Source organism: Oncorhynchus tshawytscha, linkage group LG26, assembly GCF_018296145.1.
Source record: "Oncorhynchus tshawytscha isolate Ot180627B linkage group LG26, Otsh_v2.0, whole genome shotgun sequence".
NCBI classification, from domain to species: domain Eukaryota; kingdom Metazoa; phylum Chordata; class Actinopteri; order Salmoniformes; family Salmonidae; genus Oncorhynchus; species Oncorhynchus tshawytscha.
This window is the reverse complement of record NC_056454.1, coordinates 25842718-25860124: the sequence shown is the minus strand read 5'-3', so window position 1 is coordinate 25860124 and position 17407 is coordinate 25842718. Positions and strand designations below refer to the sequence as shown.

At 42.7% G+C, this 17407-nt stretch overlaps 1 protein-coding gene across 3 annotated transcripts; it reads right to left on the bottom strand.

The window, feature by feature from the left end:
• Positions 1 to 1182: 1182 nt before the first annotated feature.
• On the bottom strand, positions 1183 to 9952 carry cfap91 (cilia and flagella associated protein 91). 3 transcript variants are annotated; one of them, XM_042306994.1, is made up of 17 exons: positions 9720 to 9952; positions 9538 to 9614; positions 9013 to 9196; positions 7579 to 7662; positions 7125 to 7181; positions 6843 to 7027; positions 6483 to 6660; positions 6181 to 6338; positions 4790 to 4972; positions 4440 to 4573; positions 4224 to 4337; positions 4030 to 4101; positions 3764 to 3910; positions 3450 to 3671; positions 3176 to 3363; positions 1817 to 1908; positions 1183 to 1609 (listed from the first exon to the last, which is right to left on the bottom strand). In XM_042306994.1, the coding sequence occupies exons 3-17, from the start codon at positions 9144 to 9146 to the stop codon at positions 1365 to 1367; spliced, it is 2193 nt and encodes a 730-aa protein (XP_042162928.1). In that variant the 5' UTR covers positions 9147 to 9196; positions 9538 to 9614; positions 9720 to 9952; the 3' UTR covers positions 1183 to 1364. The 3 variants fall into 3 exon arrangements, with proteins under 3 accessions (XP_042162928.1, XP_042162927.1, XP_024245158.2); XM_042306993.1 differs by having other exon boundaries at positions 9013 to 9170; XM_024389390.2 differs by having other exon boundaries at positions 3215 to 3363; positions 9013 to 9170; positions 9720 to 9951.
• Positions 9953 to 17407: the final 7455 nt, after the last annotated feature.

Here is a 17407-nt window from a genome sequence, read left to right as displayed (position 1 = left end):
ACTAGGCAGCTTTAATCGTGGTGACTCACTAGGCAGCTTTCCTTTGACCTAGGTTTAGTCTGAATTTTTTTTTAGTAAAAAATATCATTGCCATGTGTAATGGAAACGACAGATACAGGAGAAACGTTCTAAAGATCGAAAATATTTGTATGTTGTTGACGGGGTGGATTTTTCTCCAGTAAAACATTCTTTATTGCAATGACGGAAAAGGTGTTTTTTTAAAATAAATTATGATTTCAGAATCATTTTGAAGGTATGCGGGGCACTTGATTTTTGTGTGACGTCATTATGTCCAATGTTTTTATCGACACAAGATAGTTAAATGTGACACGTTTTGGGAAACTAGGCGTATGTCACACGTCACTACTTCACAGGAGAGGCATTTGAGCATAAACATTTATTTTAATTTTATCCAAATGTGTTTTTTGGCATAAAATGCCTTCTGGAACATGCGAACATTCATGTGACTTAATAACAAACTTGTATTCCATACTTAAATACGGATAAAATTGTTAAAATTATGAGTCTAGTTGGTTTAGCCACAGAAAGACAGGAACCTTCACACTAGCCATGATTAGCTGAGATAATGAATGGGCTGGACATGCCAGTAAATGAGTTTGGATTGGTCTCCCATATAGTATGCTTCTGTCTATAACGTGAGCTGTTCAGTATGTGTTGATAGTCCTTTCTACCTAACTTTAGCCATCAACTACAACATTTTTCATACTTTTCTCAACAACATTGATGCCCTGAATTTAGCAGGTGCTATCGACAGATCAGTTGGAAAAAGTGATGGGCTACTTTCTGCACACGCCATGGTCAGTGTGAACCAGTGACTTTATACAATGCTGTCCAAACAAGACGTGGCTACAAACAAAACTGAGTTAAACGGTTCCAGTTTTTTGGTCTTGATTTACGGTTAGGCATAAGCTTAAGGGTAAGGTTAAGTTTAGGTTTCACATTTTATGAAGATAAATTGTAGAAATAGGTGGTGTTTATGACTTTGTGGCTGTGGTAACTAGTGATAACCACAGCCTGCCCCACACTATACTCATGGGACGACATGTTTTGTAGACAGTAGCCTGTAGTAAGAGCCTTTAGTAACATGACCCATACAATACATATATTTGATCTAGTCAACTTCTGACCCAATGACCCATGAAAAAATATCTTAGACTCAGCTTTTTCAAAATTCTTAGCAACTCACTTTATCAAGCACAGCATGTAAGAACAAGACAAACACAATGATAATTCAATAAAATCTCAGTCTTATTTGAGCAAAAGCATGACACTGAACTCTTTGGAGATGCATTGCTTGAAGAAACACCAAGTGTTTTCTCTACTGTTGAGAAATTAATCTATTCTCAGCTGGTTCTTTTCTGCTCTGCCTCTCCCACCTCCCTGCGCTCCTCCTCTCCCCTGCCTGCTCCCTCCAGCTTCTGCTCGACATGGGTTAGCATCTCCTCCAGGAGCTGGCTGGAGGCCCTGTCCGAGGGCGAGGGGGGGCGCTGGGCCCCAGGGGAGCCAGGAGGAGGGGCCACTGAGCTCTCTTCACCCCCGTGGATGATCTGGTGAGCCGCCTGGAGGTGCCTGCGCTGGCTCTGACGCACTGGAGGAAGGAAGGGGAGGGAGAGAGAGAGAGGGGAGGGAGAGAGAGAGAAAGAGAGGGGGAAAAGGAGAGAGAGAAAGGTGGATGAAGAGAGAGAGAAAGACAGAAGAGACTAAAGTATTATTATGTAATTATTATTGTGTTACTACGCTATCATGTATTATCAGCATGTGATGGTACTGGGTGCTTTGGGAATAAACGGCCTACCTCTGTCTCTGACGTTGATCTTCTGTACCTCAGGGATCAGGAAGCTGTACACCAGCTCTGCTACGATCTCCTCTGACTGCAGGCTGCTCCGACTACACACCCACCCACCCACCCACCCACACCCACGCACGCACGCACACACGCACACACACACGCACACACGCACACACACACACACACACACCTTTTACAATGTGCAATACAAAGATACAGAGATACAGTGTATATGGATGCTAGATGGCGTGTGTGTCAGGGTTTCAGATAGGATAATGTGGCTCCGGACAATTGAGAAATCCGCCGGACCCATATGCAGTGGGTGCATAACCTGATTAGGGTGTCCACCCACAGCGCTCAGAATGACAGAAATCACATTTAGATTATAGTAATTTATATTAACAAAACATGCAAGTCGAGGATGCAACGATATGCAGTCCTTCTTACTGAATTCAGATGTGCACTTTGAAGATGTTAGAATAACTGTCCACATTTACTTTTCCTCAGACAACAAGACCAGTAACCAACAGCAACATCACCAGCCTGTTAATCTACTATCCCCAGAGGAGAAAGGTTTACATATTCTATTGGTCAGCTTGTCGAGAAAGAAATAGCCTATTCAAACAGACTATGGGATAATAAAAAGCAATGAGCCTGTGCAATAGATCAGAATGTTTTGCTTAAAATGTTGAATAATACTTTAAGTATTATTTCTTCACATCATAAGCGATGCGCACAAGGCAGTACTCTACGTGCGAATGTTCATTCCATAATGCAATTAGCTGGAAAACACTGTTGTCTAAAGAGCACCGCACATGCGAGTTGTTTCATGTGACAGAGATGAAAATATCCGTTAGAAATGTAGAATGAGAGGAGATCTAACAGGCAACATTGAAGCAACGTAAGACATGCCTCATAATATGTATTAAAATGTTCAAGTTTCAAACAATTAAGTACGTTTCCAAAATGCATAGCTGACTGCAAGGTGGTGTGTCACGAACTGATGAAGCTTGCCTTCCGTTGCCATTTGAGATGCTGACACAGCAGCTCTCATGCTGTCTGACAGATTTTCCGCTCAAAGGCTCTGTAACTGTACGCTGTATTTGTGTGATAAATAAGATACACAACAAATATACTGTAGCCTACACACACCAATTTAATTCCACTAAATTATGCAAATTGACCTATAGACCGATAAGTATGACACGTCAAATGTATTTACATTGACTGGTATTTCCATCAATGAATAGGCTAAAAAGCATTATATCACAATGGTATTTTTGATTATTCTTCTGGACAACTGGCTAGCGCCAATTTTAGTTATCAGCTTTTCTTTGTTTTTATAGGCCAAGAGCCAGCTATTACCGGCTAACGGAAACCCTGGTGTGTGTGTGTGTGTCGTACGTCTCCTCCATGGCGTAGGCGATGTTGTTGACCTCCTCTGCCACTCTGCGTATCTCCTGTCTGGCCTGTTGGTCTGCTGTCTGGTCCAGAGTCCCCAGGATGATGTCCTCCAGGTACAGATCTACTGTCTCCTGATGAACCCTCATCACCTACAGGACAGTACAGGCATTACACACACGACACACACACAGGCATGCGCATGCAGGCAGACGCACGCACGCACACACACAAACACCTGTTTGAAGATCTCATCCTCCTCTCTACGTCTCCTCTCTTCCATCTGTCTCCGCCCACTCTCCTCGGCCTCTCGGAGGCGCCTGTCTCTCTCGGCCAATAAGGTGAACGCATGGATCCTGCGTTCCTCCTGTAGGCGAATCAGCTCCTTCGATAGGAAGTCCAGCATGTCCACAAGCTCCGCCCCTGCCACAGCTGCCTGGTACCCCTCCACCAAGGATGCCTGGGACAGGAAGATGGGAGAGTGAGGGATGGGGGAGGAAAGAGGTGTCTGTACCTGTCTGTGTGTGTGTGTGTGTGTGTTTTCTCTCTCACCTTGTGTGTGTGTTGCTCTCTCTGTCTCTGCAGAGCCAGCGTGAGCTGTGTGTCTGCTCTCTGGAGCTCCTGCTCCTCTCTCTGCAGGGCATGAGTGGTTCTCAGCTCCTGGATCAGCTCTAGACGCTTCTCCTTCCCCTCAAACATCTGACACACACACGTACAGATAGACAGCAGCGCACAGAGATGGCATCCCATAACGTCAGACACACACAGAGAAAGGTTGGTTTATCAATGAGCTTATCATTCTCTTCATAAAAACACACCTGGTTCTGAATGCTTCTTCCCCTCAGCAGCTTCTGCAAGTAGATGACAGCCAACTCTCTCTCCTCGTCCCCCTGGAAAAACACCGGAATGACAGGGTGAAGAGAGAATGAAGAGATGTGCTACAGACCACATAGTGAGTGAGGGGGGATAGTGTACATCTCCAGACAGTGTGTTGAGACGGACTGTACTGTACCTCAGGGGGCTCGTCCACCACAGGGGTCTGTGGTCGAGGAACAGATTTCTCTGTCTTAAAGAGGAAGCGCAGGGTCTTCTTCTCCTCCACACGAGTCTTCTCCTCCTTCAGAGCCTGCAGATGGAGGGACAAAAATAGTGTTATACATCTTTTGAGTGTGTGTGTGTGTGTGTGTGTGTGTGTGTGTGTGTGTGTGTGTGTGTGTGTGTTTGTGACCTGGTGTGTCTTCATGAGCTCCATCTCTCTGCGTGCAGAGCGTTTGACGAAGCCCTTGCTGACTTTGGGTACAGGGGCTTTGATACATGGCTCTGTCACTGAGACCGGAAGTCCCGCCTCCAGCTCCAGCAGACCTGTGATTGACAGATAGGAAGAGAGCTCACTAACGTCTACCTTAGCAATTTTGATGATCTGGCATTATTAAAACACCATCACTTTGAGATTCAGGGTCTGTATTCATTTTTCTCAGAGTAGGAGTGCTGACCTAAGATCAGGTCCCCCATGTCCATGTAATCTTATTCATAATGATCTTGAAATATCAAACTGATCCTAGATCAGCACACTCAAACCTTCATAGGTATCAAGGTAGCGGCTCTTGACCATGTTGCGTTGGGAGTGGCGGTCAGGAAACAGGCCGATGCGGGACAGAGGGGCGTACGTCTGAGATGAGTAGTTGGAGTAGTCCTTGATGATGTCACGGCGTTTTAGCTTTCCCTCCACATTTTTTCTTTTCGCTGTCAGCTTCCTCATTGCTGGGAGAGGAGAGAGAGGGAGGGAAAAGAGAGAACGGGGGAAGGAGAGAGGGAGAAAGAGTGGAATAGAAGGAGAACGATAGAGAGACAGTAAATCTTTAAGCCCTACTGTTCTCATCGTATTAAATCAAAGTTAAAGGGAAGGTTAGAGGCGTTTGAACACTTATCAACACTTATCACAGTGATTTATGAAATGCAAAATGTAAATACGCAGAATTTCTATGCATCATTAGACATAGCCTTAGACAAAAATCAAGACATTGGGTGTTCCTCAAAATGCATTCTACCGTCATCCGGGCACACAAATTGGACCAAGGGAGGGTTGGAGTATGAGTCCAAATATGCTGAGTCCAAAGTATGCTAAACGGAGCAGGGAGGGCACTTGTCGAATGCGTACTCCATTTGTACATATTTTTAAGCATGCAACGATGCAGGATTCAAAGGAAAGTATACAAAGAAATATGACACAACCACGTAAGAAATTACGCAAAATTTATTGAAATCACTGGTAGTCATTATTTGAGCTGAAGCAAGAGAAAATACACTTCAACTTCAGAATGAAATGTTGCCTATTCACATCTCATATGTTGCCTGACTACAATATTTTATCTTGATATGTTAATAAATACATGCTGTATTAATTTTGGCATATTTACATGCCTACGTACTGTAGATCGCAAGTAAGTCAATAAGGCTAACTGGCTAGCTACTACTCTTTGAGTATATCTTGTTTTGTCTCCATTGCCATTGTCCTAGCTGGAAGACGGTTAAGTGAATGAGTAAGTCCCAAGTCCATATTAAGTCAATAGGGTTAACTGGATAGCTATCTAGCCACGAAGAATTGGTAGCTAACCACATAACATTAGTTTTAGGTTATTTTTGCCTGTTTAACTAGCTGGCTAGCTAGATTATTACGATGTACATATCTAGCTGATAATTATGAAGTAAAACGTTTGCTTTGTGTATATCTTGTTTTGTCTATTGTTGCCATTGTCGTGGCTGGAAGAAGGTTCAGTGAATGGGGAGGTGCAGCGTGAGTTAATACATTAGGGGGAGTGCGTGTGCTCCTCAAATGTAATATTTTATACATTCTCCACACTCTCATCCTCACAAGAACGTACTCAAAAGAAAGTCGTCGGAGAATGCACTAGGAGCACGAGAGTGTGGAGCACGGTAGAATGCATAATGAGAAACACCCATTGACTTACAGATGATGTAGTCATTGCGTATCTTGCTCAGCTTGCTCTTCTCGTCTCTCTGGTGCTGGGAGTACTTGAGGTCCAGCCTGTCCACCGTGGCCTCTTGCTGAACCTCCTCCCTCTGCCTCAGTATACCCATCAGCAAGGCCAGGCGGGCCTCCTGCAGCCTGGGGTAGAGGGGGGAGAATGACAGTGGGGCAAGGGGAGGGAGAGCAGGGATGGGTGGACAAGGGCAGGAGGGAAAGAATTTTAAAAAGATGGTGAAGCTGCTTGTGTGGTGCATTCCTTCCTTTATTCTCTCATTCCCTCACTTCTGGATCTCGTCCTCCCTGAAGGCCCACTCCTTCCTCTCCATCTCATCCATCATCCTCTTCCTCTTGTCCAGTTGACTCAGGTCGTCCATGGGGGGCAGGGTGGCCTCCCACGCCCGCTTCACCCTGGTTCGCTCAATCATCTCCACCTCCGCCAGACCCGCCGGAAGACCACGACCTGGGGGGGGTAGAGGGAGAGAGATAGTGTCAGAGGAGTCAAGGTGATGAGGCTGGGGTGAAGGGAGTTGTGTTGTGTTGGAACATGTGTGAGGATGGGTCTGAATGGCCTGTCCTGCAGTATAAGTATTGTAGAGGTGCAACAGGAGGTGAAGCGGTAGGGTCTCTGAAGCTCGTATGTACCCCATGTCAGTGTGGCCAGTGTCAACAGCTCTGGGCGGGCCGTCCCGGGCCGTACCACGTATTCGGGGGTGTAGGGGTCCGTCTGGGCCTCACTGTCCCTGTAGTCAGTCTGCACTCCCATGGTGCGCTGGAATGGAGTGGGCAGCTGCTCACTATCCCCCTCCACTGTAGAGTATGGGTTAGCTCTGAGTGGAGGGAGGAAGGGAGAGAGAGTGATAGAGAAGAGAGGGGTTCCCAATATGTTTACAGCATTTTTCAGGGGACTTTGGCAGCATGACTTACTTGGGCAATGCAAAGACCACATCGGGGGGAACCTGCTGTGCAAAGGGGATCAGGGGGCTGAGGGAGGGAAAGGAATACAAAAAACATAATCAGAAACAATCAATGTTTTACTTTAATATGGGATAAGGCTTCAACACTACACACTCAAACAGAGTCAAATCCATCTGAACTGATACAAAAATCCTAATTCTGGTTTTAGTTAGTTCTATTTTTTACAGAGAAAGATCTGCTGGTCTGCTGACATTCTATCCAGTGACCATGCCGCTGGTGCTACAGTGAGGATAATGACGGTTGTGTGATTTGACTCTCATGATACAAATGACCTCTGATGCTGTCATGACTTGATGCCTGAGTCTTCCTCCAGGCCCTGGTGTCCTCTCTGACACCATTCATTCTTTAACCCTTGATCCCACAATGTCCTGCTGCCGCCTTACGGGTATGTGCTCTCTCTCACCACTTGAAAAACTTCCAACGATCAATGCCTGAAACACTGCTGTCTTTGCACCCTCTGACCTGAAACAGAGCACCAGGAACGACCCTAACAGAGAAAAAAACAACAAGACAAACATGGGCCTTAATAATCAAGTAAATCAAGTATATGAAATACAGTACATTACCAAAAGTATGTGGACACCTGCTCTTAAAAATCTCATTCAAAAATCATGGGCATTAATATGGAGTTGATCTCTTCTTTGCTGCTATAACAGTTGTTGGAACATTGCTGCAGTGACTTGCTTTCATTCAGCCACAAGAGCATTAGTGAGGTTGGGTACTGATGTTGGGCGATTAGGCCTGGCTCGCAGTCGGCATTCCAATTCATCCCAAAGGTGTTCGATGGGGTTGAGGTCAGAGCTCTGTGCAGGCCAGTCAAGTTCTTCCACACCGATCTCGACAAACATTTTCTGTATGGACCACGCTTTTTGCATGGGGGCATTGTCATGCTGAAACTGGAAAGGGCCTTCCCCAAAATGTTGCCACAAGGTTGGAAGCACAGAATTGTCTAGAATGTCATTGTATGCTGCAGTGTTAAGGTTTCCCTTCACTGTAACTAAGGGGCCTAGCCCAAACCATAAAAAACAGCCCACAATCATTATTAGTCATCCACCAAACTTTACAGTTGGCACTATGCATTGGGGCAGGTAGTGTTCTCCTGGCATCCGCCAAACCCAGATTCGTCTGTTGGACTGCCAGATGGTGAAGCGTGATTCATCACTCCAGAGAATGAGTTTCCACTGCTCCATAGTCCAATGGCAGCAAGATTTACACCACTCCAGCTGATGCTTGGCATTGAGTATGGTGAGCTTAGGCTTGTGTGCGGCTGCTCAGCCATGGAAACCTATTTCATGAAGCTCCCGATTGAAAGTTATTGTGCTGACGTTGCTTCCAGAGGCAGTTTGGAACTCGGTAGTGAGTGTTGCAGCCGAGGCGATTTTTACGCGCTACGCGCTTCAGCACTCGGCAGTCCTGTCCTGTGAGTTTGTGTGACCTACCACTTCGCGGCTGAGCTGTTGTTGTTCCTACAAGTTTACAATTCACAATAACAACACTTACAGTTGGCCGGGGCAGATCTAGCAGGGCAGAAATTTCACGAAGAGACTTTTTGGAAAGGTGGCATCCTATGACGGTGCCACGTTAAAAGTCATTGAGCTCTTCAGTAAGGCTATTCTACTGCCAGTGTTTGTCTATGGAGATTGTATGGCTGTGTGCTCAATTTTATACACCTGTCAGCAACAGGTGTGGCTGAAATAGCCAAATCCACTAATATGAAGGGGTGTCCACATAAATTCATATACTATATATACACAAATGTAACTTGAATCTATCTACTTCAGTATCCAAAGATTTCTCCTCTGTAGGGATAGCATGTGTGTGTCTGTGTGTGTGTTACCTTGCCAGCTGCTGAACTGCCTCTCTGCGCTGCTCTGTGTACCCTCGCCAGCGGCGGTCAATAAAAGTGGGCACAGGGTCAGTGGTGTCCAGACGCAAGACGTAACGAGGGTGGTGAGGTAGGTGACTGAACATGGACCCATACTCTGGAACCTTCCTCTGAGCAGGGGGACATGGAGAGAGGTCTTTCATAGGGTTAGGGCTTTTACGGTGACCGTATTTGGGTTACAGGGTTACTGTCAAATTATTGGGTTAATAATATTAACATTATTTCACCAAGTGTGAATTGAATTTCTTCTCAAAATAAATCCTTGCAGTTATGCATGATATGAAAAACTGTCATGGGTAAGGGAGGTCTGGAAAAGTCCTAGGTATTGCTTTAGAGTCATGGACACATGTGACATTACTGACGAATGAAGACAGCGATAAGCATTGATTGTGAATCTGTAATCACATGAAAGGTCATTTGAAAGTAAGTGTTTAGTTCGAGGTTGCTATGCTAGCTAGCTAACGTTGATTAACTTACCACCCGGTCCACGGATGCATGTGCCTTGAAGCTGGCCCTTGCATGGTCCATTTCCCCGGACACAGTATATACGGGGTCTGTAATGCAACATCCACAACAAAAACAGTTCATGTTCGCTTGCAAACTGTCTAGATAATTATTGCAAACAAGCTAACTTACCTAGTTAACGTTAGCTAACTCACCATATAGATAGTCGTGTACCCGCTGTTGTGTAAAACCTTTGTTGGTTTCATTTTGCTTATTAAATGTTCGAGTTACTGATATACTCATTTTTGCACCGGTTTAAAACCACTTCATCTAAAAAATAAATAGTAAGAGGATAGATAGAAAGCTATCGTGCAAGGTAGCTAGCTACTGTAGCCAGTTGTCAAACTTCAAGAGCTGGGCCACATCGTAACCATGGAGATTGTAAACTGCCCTTCCTCGAGACGCTAATCATTTTTGCCAGCTTGGGGGCAGTATTACACATAATTGCAGGCTTGTGTTTTAGCCACCATTTCATCACTATTTGTTAATCATCATTAATTTAAAATCAGATGCGGCTGAATTGTATATATTTAAAAATATATATATTATTGAATAGGCTTCTCTTCAAACGTTTATTCCTTTACATCTGATGTCAGAAGAAGCCTACATGATAGAAGAAAACCATACTTGAAGACATTTATATCATTAAACAAATGAAAACAACCTATCTTGATATTTTCCTTTCCATAAAGAAACAGTTCTGGACTGTTGTATTTGGGTCATGGTGCCTTTGACTTTCCCACAGTTTGGTTAAAGTCATCAGGAAAGAAAAGCTGTCAGTGCAAAGAAAAAGGAGGAGGAGTGGCAACCAAATGGAAAAGATGACTAATTAGGGTTTATGCATCTCTGCAACAGGCCTAAACATAACCCCTAAGCTTAAAAGTTTGTGGGGGAGTGGGAAATGTCCCCACGATGGAATATTTTCAACGTTTTACTGTCCTTGTGGGGACTTTTGGGAATTTCTGGTACGAGGATAGTAATACAAGCCGACACACATTTTTCCACTAACACTTTACCAACAAACGCTATGCAATTACTTTAAATAACAACACATAGTGGTGATCGCAATCAGGGACATCAGGGTAGAATTTGCATAGCCTGTCCACAAGACCGCGGTCGGAAGTCATCGTTTTGACAGTTTGCTGCGTCTTATTTTATTTTTCAGACGTTATAAGTGCTTGTGATAGCTGATTTCAGTCCACCGTATATGTTAGCTCCTTGGGGACTCTCCCCATGTCCATGCAGTTGTATTGTCACTATGGCTTTTGTGATTGTCATGGCAGACTCAACTCAAGGCACTGTGTCAGTTCTGGGAATGGACTGTGACTCTGCCTAACTGACAGGAAACTGCCAAGCTCTATCAGAGAAGAGCAGAGAGCATCCACACACACACACGCATGCACACATGTACCCAAATTAATGCGAGCAGTGGTCATCGTGAATGAGAATGTGTTTACAGCACTGTTAGGTCCAGAAATCTATAAAGGACCAGTGTCAACACAGACTTGAAACCCTAAAAGAGAACTGAGTGTCAATACATACGAAACATGATGTTTGAAACCTGCTGATTCTAAGACATTGGTTTGAAAAGTGGTCAGCAAGAACAAAAATGAAAGCCAAGTTTACTCTAATGAAATGATTATCTTCATCTGGTTCTGTTGGTCATTGCCTGTATGCATAGAGGATCAAACGATACCAAAAGTACAGCCAAGGAAAGGGCTTAGGACTATATAGTAATGGACTGACGTGTTGGTGGGTATGTGTGCGGTCTACTACAGAAACATTTCCACAGGCCAAATTACATTGATCAGTTCAGCTACAACAACATTAACCCCACAAAATCAAACCACAAGGTCAGGAGAGTCATCTCTGTAATCACATGGACACACACCAACCGGACAAACAGTTTATGTGAGTGAATGACGTGTGTGTGTGTGTGTTGGTGTGTGTGTGCCATGAGTCAATCAGAGGAAGCTGGGGGAGGAGCTATAGGAGGACGGGCTCATTGTAATGGCTGGAATGGAATCTATGGAACGGAATCCAACATGTGGTTTCCATATGTTTGATCTGTTTGATACCGTTCCATTAATTCCATTCCAGCCATTACAATGAGCCTGTCCTCCTATAGCTCCTCCCACCAGTCTCCTCTGGAGTCAATATACCATATAACACAATACATTACATGGAATTGAAGTGATATCAGTGTGAGGATAGTGCCTGTATTGTTTTGATTTGATATGCCTATCTAATTTATTTTCAAGCTACTGTACTGCAGATAATAGCCTTTAACATCACTGAGACTATGCACAGCAAATTCTTGTGTAAAAAAAAAAAAAGTGTGTTAGACAGAGTGTTAAATCAACACTGAAAGTGTTGAGTCTGTGGACCCACACCGGAACAGTGTTAAACTAACACACTGCTTAGTCGCAGAGCTCTCCAACCCTGTTCCTGGAGAGCTAACATCCTGTACATTTTCACTCCAACCCTAATCTAGCACACCTTATTCTAATACTTAGCTGGTTTGTCAGCTAATGGGTTAGTGTAAAGCCTTAAAGTTGCCTATAAGACAGACTATAGAACAGCCGTCTTTGAAGATGTCAGAGGATTCACCAGCAATTTTAGTGGACACAGACTTCTCAATTTCAGGGCAATGGCAACATACTATAACCAAACACAGGGAATCAATTATTATATCATTTATTTTAACCATTTGCAGGCTAGTTTAATATATACATGGTCTGTCTGTGTACCTTTTTATCATATGTTAATGTTTCCTATTTTTAACATTGTGTCAGTATAAAGTGTCGATAGTAAGGGGACTTTTTATTTACTTTTACCCCTCAGAACTACAGCTGTGGATCTCTGGGTCTGTATCCACAAAGCATATCCGAGTGGGAATGCTGATCTAGAATCAGTTTTGCCTTTTTTTTAAATCATAGTGAATAAGATTATGCGGCATACCACCCTTGCCCTGTGTAGGGTGCAGTCTTGGTTGTCCTGACTCCCTGGTCATTTAAAAATGGCACTTATCTTAAGAGTAGAGGTGTTAACCCTGGTGTCCTGGCTAAATTCCCAACCTAGCCCCATTTCATCAAGGCCACCTAATCATCCCCCTCATTTCTAATTGGCATATCACTGTGGTGGTGAGCATTGCGGCATAAAAATGGTCGCTATGCATCACCCAGGTGGATGGTGCACGTTGGAGGTGGGCGAGGTGATTGTTTTTTTCCTCGTACTATATGAAGTGCTCAGTTGGTAGAAAAGAGTTATGCAAATCTAATTCAAATATCTCCCAGAGTGCCTTGCCTTTTGAGTAAACAGTACAGTTACTGCCCATGACTGTAGCTGTTAGTGACAGAGACATTCTTGTTGCATTCATCAAATTCCAGTTCTATTGACTTCACCAAGTGAAATTCTAAGTGAATATGTTATGAATAATAATAGAACAATATTTCACACATTACCATATCTACGTCATAAGGCCTTATTTAACCTCTCTGCGCACCGAACCCGGTAGCGGGATGAAATTCGACAACATACGGTGATCGCTACATAAATAGTCATAATAAACATTCATGAAAATACAAGTGTCTCACATGTTTCGAAAGCCTAGAATCTTGCTAATCCAACTGCGTTGTCAGATTTTAAAAAGGATTTACTGCAAAAGAATACGATGTGATTATCTGAGGATGGAGCCCCATAAAAAAACAACTATTTCAACCAGCACAGGCGTAACAAAAACACAAACTTCAATAAAATAAATTGTTTACCTTTGACGATCTTCCTCTGTTTGCAATCCCAATGCTCATTGTTACACAATGAATGGTCTTTTGTTTGATAAAATCCATTTTTATAGCCTAACACGAAACATTTTGTGAACCGCTTGTGTCATGAATTCCGTCTCATTCCATTTTCGATGACACATTCGAGGTAAATACACACACAAAACGTGACTTTTCCAGTCATGTTTGGTTTCATTGCAATCAACTGGTTCTGTTTGTTACACAACCAAACCTGATGGGTCATTTCGCGGGACGTATTGACTGAAAGAAACCGATTTGAAGACAACAAGTAATGACATCATTGTGCACCAATGATATGACCGCTGTTTCGTTGATTGACTGTATTTTAACCCAATGACCACTGATCGTCTTGAAATCTAGCTGGGTAGATAGCCAATGAGCTGAGGTAAACGGCAATATGTAATGTTTATGTGTTGGAAGACCAACCCATGTAGTAAACTCCAGCGCAAAGAGGTTCATTCGCCATTTGCGATTCATACCGGAAGGAGCCTCGCATGTTGTGCACAGCATTGTTTTGGTAAAGCGCATATTCAGCTGTTTATATATCAATCAGTATGGCGACTAAGTCAGGGAAAGCTAAATCTAAGTCTAGATATACAGATGTACACACAATTTCAGAAGAAATTGATCGAGGACGGTTCATTTAGCGATTCCCAAATGGAGGAATATTTTTTGAACGGAGAGGACATCGTTTTGGACTGGTAAGTTCTTCTCATGCTAATGCCGTTGTTTGAAATTAATAATATAAAATATTATTTGTGAAATGAAATAGCCTATTTGAGGCTGTTGAGGGGAGGGCAGGCCCACAACAATGGTCAAAGTGAAATGGAGACTGTAGATACAGCTGGTCTGTTGTAATGTAATAAAGACAGTAGATCCAGCTGGTCTGTCATAATATAATAGAGACAGTAGATCTAGCTGAAATGTCATAATATAAATGAGACAGTAGATCTAGCAGGTCTATAATAATATATTCAACCTTTTGTTCCCTGTACTCTATATACAGTATATCTGTTTATTATACCTGTTGATACAGGGCTCATATTTGAAACTATTCTAACTGAACATTTTCTTTCACAGTGACACTGACTCCGAATGGGAGCCCCCAGTGCCAAGGTGTCCATCCCCCACTGAAGCTGGTTCATCCAGCTCCTGCCACAAGTGGTGTTCATCTGCCCAAATGTATTTCTGCAGGCATGGATGTGCCTCAGGGCCAAAAGGGCACAGCATGGAGGCGTCGCTGTGTTCTTTGCAAAATGAAGTCCCACATCACCTGCACCACATGCTTGGTGACCCTCTGCTCTACAGCAGACAGAGACCGCTTTGGCACCTGGCATCAGCAGCACAATATTGTGTAGAGGACTGAGGGTCTTCCATATATTGAAAGTGTTATTTTGTAAATGTATATTTTTTTTTTCTTTTTTTTTCTCAATTTATTTGGGGGGGGTGTGTGTTAGAATACCATTTTGTTTTTTTGTATATAGTTATTCCATTCAAAATGTATAACTTCACCAATTTGGCCACTTGGGTACATTTGGGCTACTTGTGTGGGACACCTGGGTGACTTCATGATAAATGTCATGTAGCACACTCATTTTGGAAGTTCTGAAACTTTGCACAAGTACTGTTGCCCTCTTATATTTTTCACTGAAATTGTCCCCATCATCCTATCTGAATGTTTGTTTTTATCTTGTTCATTTTAAAGATGATGATACAACAATAAAAAAAAAAAAACGTATGTTTTTTTCATTGTATTATCTAAACCAGATCTATTGTGTTATATTCTCCTACATTCAATTCACATTTACACAAACTTCTGAGTGTTTTCTTTCAAATGGTACAAAGAATATGCATATCCTTGGTTCTGTGCCGGAGCTACAGGCAGTTAGATTTGGGTATGTCTTCAGGTAGCTCTAAGAGGTTAAGGGCCTAGTTTTATCCTAATACAGGGTCCTTAAACTGATACACATCACTTTGAACCGAAACTATTCCCATCATTACCATATTTTCCAGCATGCAACCCTTACTGAAATGTTTGTTACAGTTTAAATTACTTTGATAGTCTAAGTCTTCCCACAATGTTCGTAACCCTGTCACGCAATCTGAATGCAGGTTGCAGGTGAACTGTTGGATAGCCTAACTTCGGCTAGATTCTAATAGGAATTTAACATCACCAGAGAGGATCAGGCTAAGGATGGGAAGTTCGGCTCATTTTACTGACTCTGATGTTATCGACTCGTTCAGTCAAAATAATGAATCTTCACTCATTTTGTTAATTTGAGTCAGTAATGCTCAAAGCAGGCAGGACCCCCTAACGGTGAAAAAGAAACTGAAAACTCAATATATATATATATATATGATTCTACAAGCCTTTCATTCACGTCGTTCACCATAGGAGGCTTATTGGAGCTGTCATTTGAGATTGAGACTTGTAAATGTGTGCTTTAAACAGCTTAAGCCTATATGTATTGATTGCTATGCATACAACTAAGATTATTTCTTGATACATTTGAAACTAGGCCTAGTTGTGGCCGCAACCTGACTAGATTGTGAACGACTTTTGGTAGAATGCATTGCTTGACTGCCGTGAGGGTGATAAACACAATGTCGTTTGTGAACTGCTGCCCAACCCCAAATGCTGCGTTTTCGAGTTTGAGTTTGTTGAGCAGAAGCAGTATATGTTTTGGTTCAACCAAGCTGTGTCCACCATAACATTCAATAATCAATTAATTTAATTTACTATTGCACCATGCAATCAATTATCAGTTCTAAACACATTTTCTTCTCTATGCTCATGATCTATTTCCCTGCCCGCATATAACCGCATATAAAAGATGGTGGTCAGAGGCTGGGCGCATGTCTCTGGAGCCGCTGAGCCAGTAGTGGCATGTATTCGTGGATGCCAAGGGAAGCCAGGCTCCCCTCAAAAAATGACCAAGAAAAAAAATATACAAAATAATTGTGTTTCTGAATGTAGCTCACCAGAGCAAGCATCCAAGCGAATGAAACAGCGTCCCTCTGTCTCTGTATGTCTATGCAGTCTGGTCTGAAACAGTATAACATTGTTGCCGCCAAACTGAACTGAGCTCAGCTGTGAATGGTTCTGGCACACCAAAAAAAGGTTAAAGGGAAGCCAGTTTGGATTTGGCTTCACACCAATCCCGTCACATTAGAAACCAAACGTCACTGACAGAAAACTTTAATTTTGCGTCTTATTGTGTGTCCTCTGGTGGCTAGCTAGCTAGCTAGAAGTGTCCCTTTCCTAAATTAGCCATGGATGGATATAGGGATTTGGACTTGTGGTTTTACTTAAATCTCTGTACTGCCAATGATTATAATGGCAATTCTGATCCAGCCATAAATTCATAAATTTTGCCCCTGGCCTGATGTAGTTAGATGTAGTTGGCTGGCTAATGTTAACTAGCTGGCCTGGCACATCGTTGTCCATGAAAGCAAGTTAGGCTAGTGAACTAGCATTTTAGCCATGTATCCTAGGACAACAAAAATGTCAAGCGTATGACAGAGTCAGTATGACAGAGTCAGTAATTAAGCTAGTAAGTCCTATTGCTATCCTGCCAGTGTAGGGATATCCAACTTTGGAATTTGAATCAACTGCAACCTGTATTCAGAATGACTGCTAGGGTTGGGAAGACTATTACTATGTTTACACAGGCAGCTCAATTCTGATATTTTTCCCAATAATTGTTTTTTGCCTAATCACTTCAGATCTTTTTCAGATGTGATCTGAATTGGGCTGCCTGTGTAAATGCAGCCTTAGCTATGTGACTTTAAACAGCTTAAGCCTATATGGCGAAAAGCATCTAAACTGGAAAAAAAAACATTTCAGTAACCAGTGCAATAAGTCCAAGTAACATATTGGATCAGTTTAAAAAATGTTTTTAATTTATATTTGAGTAGCATAAGATTAATTAATTAATAAATCAATGTACATGCACAAACATACAGTTGAAGTCGTAAGTTTACATACACCTTAGCCAAATACATTTAAACTACATTTTTCACAATTCCTGACATTTAAT

Bases quoted from the DNA above. Each gene is read 5' to 3' on its own strand.
- cfap91 (XM_042306993.1), bottom strand. From the start codon at position 9,807: ATGAGTATATCAGTAACTCGAACATTTAATAAGCAAAATGAAACCAAC. The intron at 9,171-9,537 runs GTAAGTTAATCA...CCCCCTGCTCAG, and splicing joins ATGCATCCGTGGACCGGGTG to AGGAAGGTTCCAGAGTATGG. The intron at 7,028-7,124 runs GTAAGTCATGCT...CCCTCCACTCAG, and splicing joins GTGGTCTTTGCATTGCCCAA to AGCTAACCCATACTCTACAG.